Source organism: Nematolebias whitei, chromosome 7 (genome assembly GCF_014905685.2).
Source record: "Nematolebias whitei isolate Nwh7 chromosome 7, NemWhi1, whole genome shotgun sequence".
Taxonomy (NCBI): Eukaryota; Metazoa; Chordata; class Actinopteri; order Cyprinodontiformes; family Rivulidae; genus Nematolebias; species Nematolebias whitei.
The window spans coordinates 27,724,749-27,735,792 of record NC_056504.1 but is presented as its reverse complement, the minus strand read 5'-3'; the positions used below and the strand labels follow the sequence as shown (position 1 = coordinate 27,735,792).

The 11,044-nt window shown below is 39.7% G+C and overlaps 1 protein-coding gene across 1 annotated transcript; it reads right to left on the bottom strand.

The window, feature by feature from the left end:
* Positions 1–6,197: 6,197 nt before the first annotated feature.
* ppil1 (peptidylprolyl isomerase (cyclophilin)-like 1) lies at positions 6,198–9,265 on the bottom strand. Its single transcript, XM_037679328.1, has 4 exons — positions 9,043–9,265; positions 8,702–8,856; positions 6,573–6,641; positions 6,198–6,480 (listed from the first exon to the last, which is right to left on the bottom strand). Exons 1-4 carry the CDS (start codon positions 9,096–9,098, stop codon positions 6,260–6,262), a joined length of 501 nt encoding a protein of 166 aa, XP_037535256.1. The 5' UTR covers positions 9,099–9,265; the 3' UTR covers positions 6,198–6,259.
* Positions 9,266–11,044: the final 1,779 nt, after the last annotated feature.

The window sequence follows — 11,044 nt, the reverse complement described above, 5'->3', positions numbered from 1 at the left end:
CTCAGCTACTACCAAACTGGGTTTTAGTTCAATATCTGAAAAATTAACTGCGGTACCATCCAGTGATTACTTTCTGAAAGCTTCATTAAATTCATTCAGTGAATGGTGTAGAGTACGAAACATTATCTAAATATTTTGTTGTTTTTATCTTGTTTATTTATTACAAACCGGATTCCAAAAAAGTTGGGACACTAAACAAATTGTGAATAAAAACTGAATGCAATGATGTGGAGATGGCAAATGTCAATATTTTATTCAAAATATAACATAGATGACAGATAAAAAGTTTAATCTGAGTAAATGTAACATTTTAAAGGAAAAATATGTTGATTCAAAATTTCACAGTGTCAACAAATCCCAAAAAAGTTGGGACAAGTAGCAATAAGTGGCTGGAAAAAGGAAATTGAGCATATAATGAACAGCTGGAAGACCAATTAACACTAATTAGGTCAACTGCCAACATGATTGGGTATAAAAAGAGCTTCTCAGAGTGTCAGTGTCTCTCAGAAGCCAAGATGGCCCCCCATTCGTTCTCCCCTCCGGTGGTGGGCCCCCCTGCCGCCGGTGCACTGGCAGCTCTCAGCAGCTGGGGCTGGGTGGTGGGGTGTGTGCGGGCCCGCCCTGGTGGCTGCCTGCGGGGGCCTAGGTGCACTGGCTCTGTCGGGCCTCTGTTGGGAGGTGGTATGACCTCGGGACTCGGGGCTTGGTGTCCATGGCCGGATCCACTCTGGAGGGGCGGGTTGCCGGTGGGGCCTGTGGACTCGTCGCTACAGCCTCTTGGGGTTTCTGCATTGAGGTTGCTGGGGATCGCCCGGGACTTCCCTTTGCTTCTCTCTCTGGGGGGTGCGGGCGTCCCTGTTGGGGGACTCCCGGAGTTCCGGGCTTGGGGACCGCTGTGTGTCTGTGGTTCCGGTTTTCCATGTTTTACCTTCGTGTCATGTGGGGACGGGTTTATGGGTCCCCACATCCACTATTGAACATTTTTATGGAGAAACCTTATAGTGATAAGCATGCTCACACAGGTGTTTAGATTCAGGTGTTTATCAGATACACACTCAGTTGGGTTGTGGTAGCCATCAAATATTTAGTGTATTACCATGTACTGTATAAAATACTTTCTAATGATGTTATAAGTATCATTATATATGTTGTTTGTTGTTGTGGTTTCTCGGTTTTGTCGTTTTTTATTTTTTTCTTTCCGCAGGTCTAGAGGCAGACTTCAATGATGTTGATTTGTGTTCTCTTTATCCCTCTCTCTCTCCTCTATTCCTATCTCCTTCGTTACATTTTAACTCTTCGTTCACTTTTCTGCTTTGTTATCTTCTTTGTTTTCCGTCCCCGTGTCCATTATATCTGGAACAAACCCAAAGCATATTCTAATAAAATTTAATTTATATATCAAGTGGAGCATTAAGGCCAGCCATAATGCTCTGCTTGTGAAAGTAAATCTGTTGGGCATCACTTTGACTCTCAGGCAATAATTCTAAGTGTCACAATGCCGGACAGGACAAGGGAAAAAAAAGGAAAAAAAAAAAAAAGAAGCCAAGATGGTAAGAGGATCACCAATTCCACCATTGTTGCGCAGAAAGATAGTGCAGCAATACCAGAATGGTGTTACCCAGCGTAAAATAGCAAAGACTTTTAAGTTATCATCATCAACCATGCATAACATCATCAAGATTCAGAGAATCTGGAACAATCGCTGTGCGTAAGGGTCAAGGCCGTAAAACTCTACTGGATGCTTGTGATCTCCGGGCCCTTAAACGTCACTGCACCTCAAACAGGAATGCCACTGTCAAGGAAATAACAGAATGGGCTCAGGAATACTTCCAGAAAGCATTGTCAGTGAACACAATCCACCGTGCCATCCGCCGTTGCCAGCTGAAACTCTACAGTGCAAAGAGGAAGCCATTTCTAAGCAAGCTCCACAAGCTCAGACGCTTGCACTGGGCCAAGGGTCATTTAAAATGGAGTGTGGCAAAATGGAAGACTGTTCTGTGGTCAGATGAGTCACAATTTGAAGTTCTTTGTGGAACACTGGGACGCCATGTCATCCGGACCAGAGAGGACAAGGATAGCCCAAGTTGTTATCAACGCTCCGTTCAGAAGCCTGCATCACTGATGGTATGGGGTTGCATGAGCGCTTGTGGCATGGGCAGCTTGTATGTCTGGAAAGGCACCATTAATGCAGAGAACTATGTTCAGGTTCTAGAACAACATATGCTCCCATCTAGACGTCATCTCTTTCAGGGAAGACCCTGCATTTTTCAACACGATAATGCCAGACCACATTCTGCAGCAATCAGAACATCATGGTTACGTAGGAGAAGGATCTGGGTACTGAAATGGCCAGCCTGCAGTCCAGATCTTTCACCTATAGAGAACATTTGGCGCATCATAAAGAGGAAGGTGCGACAAAGAAGGCCCAAGACGATTGAACAGTTAGAGGTCTGTATTAGACATGAATGGGAGAGCAATCCTATTTCTAAACTTGAGAAACTGGTCTCCTCTGTCCCCAGTCGTCTGTTGAGTGTTGTAAGAAGAAGGGGGGATGCCACACAGTGGTAAAAATGGACTTGTCCCAACTTTTTGGGGATTTGTTGATGCCATGAAATTTGGAAACAACAGATTTTTCCTTTAAAATGATACATTCTCTCAGTTTAAACTTTTGATCTGTGATTTGTTCTATTCTGAATAAAATATTAGATGTTGGCACCTCCACATCATTGCATTCAGTTTTTATTCACAATTTGTTTAGTGTCCCATCTTTTTTGGAATCCGGTTTGTACTTTATTTCCACTGGATTTAGGAACTAATCAAATTTTTAATGTGCTATAAACAGATATTTGACTTCGACATTTTTTAAACGATTTATCTCCGTCTTGTGTCAGATCATGTATTTCATCGTCTCAATTTTTTCCAGGTTTTTGATTCCCTACATCCTGTTTCTTCATGCCTGCGACCTCCCGATGTTCCTACGGCAGACAGCCATGTATTTGTATAAAATGCAAAAATAAAAGAAAGTTAAAGGATCACAAGTTGTTCTTGGAGAGGAGGGAAATAGTAGCTGCACCAAATTTCATCCCAAGCTGTCAAAAAGTTGTTAAGATAGTTTTTAATTAAAACCTTAAGACAAAGTTCATCACATAGAGACAGGAGGTCCAGGCATCAGGTACAAACAGAACCTAATACATAAGATTTTATTTACTTTTCATAAATGTTATCATTTTAAAAGTTATTACAGTCATATCCTGATGCATGCTCAATAATCCAGGTAGAAAATCCAAAAAAGTTTAATCTGGTCCGCTGGACATTCAAAAAAACAAAACAAAGCAAAAAATATATAGAAACGTTTCGTCTCTCATCTGAGAGACTTCCTCAGTCTGAGGTGCTGTATTCAGCGCAATCTCTTAAATAGCACCTTCTCAGAGTGGATCAACCAGTTTGCTGCTGACAACCAAAACCAGCTGATCACATGCTCAAGAAGGACCATCAGCCTAACGATGGATCATTAGCACACTGATGATGGCTGTTTACTATTCACAGGGGGTTGAGTGATACTAGTGATTCTTGACCATGTGATCAGCTGGTTTTGGTTGTCAGCAGCAAAACTGGTTGATCCACTCTGAGAAGGTGTTATTTAAGAGACTGAGCTGAATACAGCACCTCAGACTGAGGAAGTCTCTCGGATGAGAGACGAAACGTTTCTACATTTTGTTGCTTTGTTTTGTTTTTTGTTTTCTTGTTTTTTGAATGCCCAGAGGACCAGATTGAACTTTTTTGGATAGCATGGTACAGTTTACACATTTTGTTAACATTATTATAAAATGTTACCTTTTCCCCACATTTGTGTGTGCTTTTTAAAAATTTGTTGTCTTATTTTAAAAATGTTATGAACAGAATTGACAGCTGTCTTGGATGAGACAAAACAGAAATGAGACTATCGATGGCTGTTAAAACCAAACTTGCACCCTGGTTGTTTAGTACCATGGGGACCAAAACCATCCAAGGTAACCAAGCTCTGTAGCCCTGATGACCCCCCAGCACTGGAGACGTTTTCCTGCAGGTTCAGAGGTCACATCCACAACTACTACCCCCTCCTAACAGCTGAAACTGTACAGCTCTAATCCACAGTTGAACACAACCCTGGATGTTTTTGACCTGACCAGTATGTTTGATTTCCCTCACTACTGAGTGAAGACCTTTCTTCAGCTCATCTCCTGCGGTCATATGGTGACAGATTTGTTTCCACAATAACAAAATCAATCATTAACCTGCAGCCTTGGCTTGAATTGTGTCAAGTGCTTTTACGAACGCCTGCTTGTTTAAATGCAGTGTTTGCTCTGGACAAACTGATGTTTAAAAATACACAAGAGTACACTTTTATTGTCTGTATGAATGTTCAAGGATTCAAGGTTCTTTACTGTCATTCACATCACTTGTGGTACATGACGTGGAACAAAACTACCATTATGTACAGGCTCTAAGTTAAATCCAACAAAAATACAAATTGTAAAGAAAAACAGTAATAAGATCCAAAACATGAACTAAGAATACACTAAGCACTAACAGTACAAAACAATGCGCCCAACAACAGCAGCACGAACAAGAGTCTGTGTGAGCAGATGAGGACGAATGAACACAGCAGCATGAAATAAATCAGCAGCATGAGATCAGCAGCACATAACAACCAAGTGGCATTACAGTAACTTTTTCACAGTGATTTTCAGTGATACTCCTGACTAGGGTTTCAGTCTAACAGCTGCAGGGTAGAAGCTGTTCCTCAGCCTAGTGGTTCTGCACTTAATGTTCTTCAACCGTCTTCCTGAGGGAAGCGAGGCAAAAAGTGTGTATGCTGGGTGAGTGGGGTCCTTCATGATGCAGGTGGCCCTCTGAAAGAATAGTCTTTAAAATTCTTCTGTTGACCTTCAAGTGCCTTTAAAATTCTTCTGTTGACCTTCAAGTGCCTTATGGCCTCACCCCCTTTACCTCTCCGAGCTACTGGAACCATACGTTCCCTCTCAGGTCCTAAGATCATCCAATCAGCTGCGTTTGGCTGTTCCAAAAACAAGACTGAAGCTTAGAGAAGATAGGGCTTTTTTAGTCATGGGCCCCAAACTCTGGAACAACATGCCCCCCCAACATTAGGCAGACCACCTCCCTTCCTGAGTTCAAATCTCAGCTAAAAACACATCTGTTTTCGCAGTACGAGTTGATTTAGTTTTTTTTTGCTATGTTTTAAATGCTTTTTATTAATTCTTCAGTATCATTAGTGTGTGGTGTTTATTTTTTTATTAATTTTACTCCCATTAATGTTACTCTTAAGCACTTTGATAACAGTTTCTATTTTAAATGTGCTTTATAAATAAAGTTGACTTGACTCTTCCTGCATCTGGAGGTGTAGATGTCTGTGATGGTGTGGAGGCTGACTTCAACAGACAGCAGCCTTCACCACTTTCTGCAAAGCTTTTCTTTCGTTGATGTCCCCTAATAGGAAAACATACTGTAGTTTCTGTCAGCCAGCACTCCACCTAAAATCTTTATAAGATTGTGCAAACACACAATCTTCGAAGGTAAAACACTTGGCTCTACATGTGTACAGGTTGATGTTTATTTTCAGTCACTTGAAAAACTGACTTCTACATCTAATCACCTCGAAGTCAAAGCAAACTAAAACTGAACTAGAGCAAAGTCTTACAGTAAAACACGAGAGGAAAATAAATATAGCCACATTTTGTCTGCTATTCTTTTAAACGCCTGTGTGAACTTAACTAGTCACTCAAGTAAAGGGAAGTTTCTGGGTTAAGATTTTTAACAAATCTTAAGAAATGTGCCAAACAGACCAAGATAGCCCTAAACCTACCATCAGCTTAAAGATGAAAAACCATCAGGAACAGTGTACAGCCACATGCTCAAAAGTGACACTTGTAGTCATACTAAACGAGATTTACCCATATTTCTTGAGTATTTTATCTGCATTTTGTGCATTTTAAGTTTTTGATGTGATCATTCTGAGGCATTATCCTCCTGGTGGTTCCTTCTCTCGGTTGCTTTTTATCCTGATGTTATCGGATTTTCACTCAATGTAGCACTTTGAGATCCATTGTGAATGTAAAGTGCATTATAAATAAAAGTATTTATTATTATTGATTCAAATAAATAAAAGTGAGGCCAGGATTTCTTCAGACATTGATCATGTGTTTATTTTAAAAAGTATAAGAAAAATACAAAAAATGAACAGAAAAAAGCAAACGTTTTTCTAATTAGGAACAGTAGCTCTGACAATTTTGATATCATCAGCTGGACGATCTTGACTGTTTGTTTCCACCATCCCAATCCGGTTCAGCACTCCGATCCCCTGGCATACTCTTCCAAAAATACTGTGCTTTCCATCCAACCACTGGGTGGGTCCGAGAGTGAGGAAGAACTGACTGCCATTGGTGTCAGGTCCAGCGTTGGCCATCGCAAGAATTCCAGCTCCTTACAGACACGCACACAAAAAAAAGAAATGAGCGGATCTTACTTATAATTATTTCTATTTATTCCCCTCTCATAGCAGCTGCTGTGATTACCTGTAAATTTTAGCTCTGGGTGGAGTTCATCTTCAAATTGTTTACCGTATATGGAGGCACCACCTCGGCCTGTTCAGAAAAGAAATATCCCAAACTTCAGACTCAGGTAAGGTACAAATAATAAATTAAGCATACATTTGTTTATTTAAACCCTGGTTTGGCAGCATAAGTGAGATTTTTAAGAACTGTCAAAGTTTGTAATTTGGGCAATGATAGTTTGATTTTTGTTACAAATAGTTGTTTGGATCAGATTACAGTATCAATCCACACAGAAAAACTTATCAGGTGAAAACGCTGAAACATCAACAACACAGCAAACAAATCTGGGTTTAACTTGGGGTATTGAAAAAAAATCACTGCTGAGATAAACAATTGTGATATTCCCATGAGCAGTAACAGGAAGTGATGACAAAGGGGAACACCTGCATGTGAGCCAATTTGATGTCATTTCCTGTTTCACTTTGGCAGGGTCAGTTAAGATACGACTTTATTGATCCCGCAGGAAATTGCTGTGCCTGACTAGGGTTTCAGTCTAACAGCTTTATGTATAAAGGAACATACACAGGGAATCGCACAAAATATAAAAAAATAGTATAGAAATATCAACAATTAAGGTCTAAAATGGGTCAGGTGCAGACAGAAAGAGTAAAGTGTTTATTATGGTGCAGGATTATTTTATTGTCCTCTGTGCAGAAAGGGGGAGGAGTTGAAAAGTTTGATAGCCACAGGGAGGAAGGACTTCCTGTGGTGCTCTGTGGAGCACCTCTGTGGTCTCAGTCTATGACTGAAGGTGCTGCAGTAAGAGTCCAGTGTGGCATGTGGGGGTGGTGGTGACGTGTTGTTCATGATCTGGAGCAGTTTCCTCAGCACCCTCTGCTTAGACACCTCTGTCAGAGACTGCAGGTCCACTCCCAGGACTGAGTCAGCTCTCTTGATGAGTTTATCGAGTCCGTTGGCATCAGCTTTCCTTACCCTGCTGCCCCAGCACACCACAGCTTAGAAGAAGACGCTGGACACCACCAAGTGGTAAAACATCTGCAGCATGGTCCTGCAGACGTTAAAGGACCTAAGTCTCCTCAGAAGAACCTATACCAATATCAAGGACTTCATACATATACTGTGTACATTCACTTCATATGCTGCTTTGCCACTTACTACAAAAGTCAATGTCAGGACCTTCACTTCACTTTATTTTATAGATATACTTTTTAAAATGTTTTTTATACCGCTATACTACAATTTAAGACAGTATCATACTTTTATTATTTCATTTTATGCTTATGTTTATTAAATGTTTTAATGTTAAATGGTTATTGTTGCACCAGGGGTCTGAGAATAATGTAATTTCAATCCTGTGTATGTCCTGTACATATTGCAGTTTTGACAATAAAGTTGACTTTGAAGAAAAAGGCGACTCTGCAATTTCTTGTAGAGAGCATTGGTGTTAGCTGTCCAGTCCAGTTTATTGTCTAGGTGGACCCACAGGTACTTGTAGCAGTCCACAGTGTCCACCTTAGTACCCTTGATTTTGATAGGGTTGGGGGGACTGATCTTCTTACTGTAGTCCACCTGCAGCTCTTTAGATTTTCTGATTTTTTTAAAGTTGTTCTGTCCACACACCACTCCACAAATCTGTCCACCACACCTCTGTATTTGGTCACCAGTGATGCAGCCCACAATGGCAGTCATCCGAGAACTTCTGCAGATGGCAGGATTGTAAGTTGTTCCTGAAGACCGAGGTGTAAAGTATGAACAGAAACGGTGAGAGGACCGTCCCTTGAGGAGCCCCTGTGCTGCTCAGTATGGTGTCCTCAAAATGGGTAAAATCATTTGTTTTATGTCTAATTGAAAATACAAGTTTTTTTTTTTACATTTGCAGTATATGCACGCCACATTCACTTTAACCTCACATGCACAGACACTGCAGCATCATGCTGCTTCAAACAATCTTGAGTTATTTCTGCATGGCAGCGCCTTCACTCTGATCGGTGCAAAAGGTTTTATATACATTATACAGACTGTAATATAAAATATCAATTTATTTCATAAATTAAATAACTGAAAAAATTACAGTTACAAATTGCTGAGAATATTTTTGCATTGATAAAAGCGTTCAGTGACTGGCCCACCTGTCCCTGTAGGGTCTCCCCCCTGCACCATGAAGTCTTTAATAATCCGGTGAAACCTCGTGTTGTTGTAGTAACCTCGTCTGGAGAGTTCTGCAAAGTTCTTGCAGGTTTTTGGAGCATGGTTCCAGTACAGCTCCACCACAACCGTCCCCATCCTGAAAACAAGGAATCAACCATTAGAAACGAGTCGAAATGAGCAGCAAAGGCTCCTCTCTACTAGCATTCATAGAAACGATTCTAAATAAAATCACTTAAGACTTAATGCTTCACTAAAACACAAGGAAAACGTTTATGAATGAAAGCTAACACGGTTAGCATTCAGAGTTTTAACAGGAACCTACGTCGTCTCCAAAGCCACCGTCGGCGGCTGCCATGTGTCTGGAGGTATTCCCGACATTATTACGCTAAAAAGAAGTCTTCGGCTTCAGCAAAACCTAATTCATTATTTAATCAAGTGTGCTTATTTAAAAACGAGTTTGCGCGAGTTATTACAATCCGCTTCCGGTGATATTTCTTCTTCTACGATTATTAATTGTGTTCTGCGTCTTGAATGAGGTTTGTCGCTCTCTGCTGGTCCAACTCTGAACTGGAAGTAGAATCAACTACAAGTATACTGTAACTTGATAAACAACAACAAGAACAACAACAATAATAATAATATTAATATAGATGATGCACTCTGATATGACCCATATGTTTATTCAAACATATGGGTCATTTCAGTCTTAATGACATCAATTTATGTTGACTCTTATTCACACTTTACACTGTAAAGCAGGGGTGTCAAACTCACTTACAAAAGGGGGCCAAAATTAAAACCTTTTTCAAACTAAGGGCCAATTTCAGAATCTAGATTAACTCAAATCTGATACTCAACATCTTTTCTTGGTCGCAGGTTCCTCAACAAGAGTTTGGTTGGTCTCATTTGATGTTCTCTGTTGTGCTTTCAACATCATAATCAAAGATTACTGAAAAAAATTCAAGAGATAGAAGTATTTTACATTTCACATATCATCTTGGTGGCCAGATAAGATGTCAACGAGGGCCACATTTGGCCCCGGGCCTTGAGTTTGACACATATGCTGTAAAGTGTATAAGAAAAAAGTAAAGTGTAAAGTGTATGAGAATAACCTGTATAAATAAAGGTTTATTGAATAATAATAAAAATAAAATAAAATAAAATCTGAAATTTCAGCTGTTATTTATTTTTTATTATTCATTAAATCTTTATTTATCCAGGTTATTCTCATTGAGTCACAAGGACTCATTTACAAGAGAGACCTGTTTTAGACAGAAACCCTATAAAGTACAGACAACAATAAACTATAGTAAAAATGCAATTAAAATAAAGTAATGTTATAAAACTATAAATTAATTTCCATAAAACAAGGATAAAACACTAAAAACAAGAACATATTTGCTTTGATGTTTCTATTGACCTCATCAAATGTTCAAAATCCCTTAAAGATATTAAGGTGAGCAGCTTCACTTCCTGTTGCAAGGTGTTCCAGGCTACAGAAGCAGAGTAAGAAAAAAGGCCTTTTTGCAAGTTCAGTCCACACTAAGGGGATGCTGCAGGTAATGATGTCTTGGGAGCTCATGCTGTAGCTGCACTGACGGCGTGGCATGTGGGAGGAGCTATAAGAAGGTAGCAGACCAAGGAGTGATTTATAGATGAAAATGAACAGTGTGAGAGCCTACGTGTAGATAATGATCAACTGACCAAGGAGTACAGAGTGCAGTGATGGGTTTGGTACCAGTTATGAATCTTAGCGCGCCATGGTAGACAGCATCCAACATCTGCAAGGAGCTGGCAGGGGCATTCGTGTAAATAATGTCACCATAGTCAATGGCTGGTAAGGTGGTGGTTGCAAGGCATTTTCTGGCATTCAGAGTTAAGCAAGATCTATTTCTGGAAAATAAACCCAGTCTTACTTTCTTCTTCTTTTTCAAGTTTTCGATCTGTGGTTTAAAAAGAGAGATGTGCATCAACCAAAATTCCCAAGTATTTGTAATTGTTTTATGATACCACCTTTACCAACACAAACTAACTGTAACTGAACTGTACATTTTCTAAAATATATATATATATATATTTTTTTTTAAACCAGTAATTGCCAACTGATTCTTTGAGACAAAATCCTTGAACCTGTTTTATTTTTAGTGGTAAAGCAAAAATATGTAATTCCATGCATCTTAATAGGTATTCTATTATAAATTGCCTGCCTGTGGTATTGTTTTCGAGGCCTCAATGTTGGCAGAAATAAACTGATATTTATGACAAGTTTGTTAATTAGCATGTTCACAAAAGCAAAACCATTAAGGATAATATATTTATGCAAG

Excerpts from the sequence above, each read along its gene's own strand:
- ppil1 (XM_037679328.1), bottom strand. The coding sequence starts at position 9,098 with ATGTCGGGAATACCTCCAGACACATGGCAGCCGCCGACGGTGGCTTTG. Across the intron at positions 6,642-8,701 it reads GGGAGACCCTACAGGGACAG|GCCGAGGTGGTGCCTCCATA; the intron begins GTGGGCCAGTCA and ends TTTTCTGAACAG. Across the intron at positions 6,481-6,572 it reads CCCAGAGCTAAAATTTACAG|GAGCTGGAATTCTTGCGATG; the intron begins GTAATCACAGCA and ends CGTGTCTGTAAG.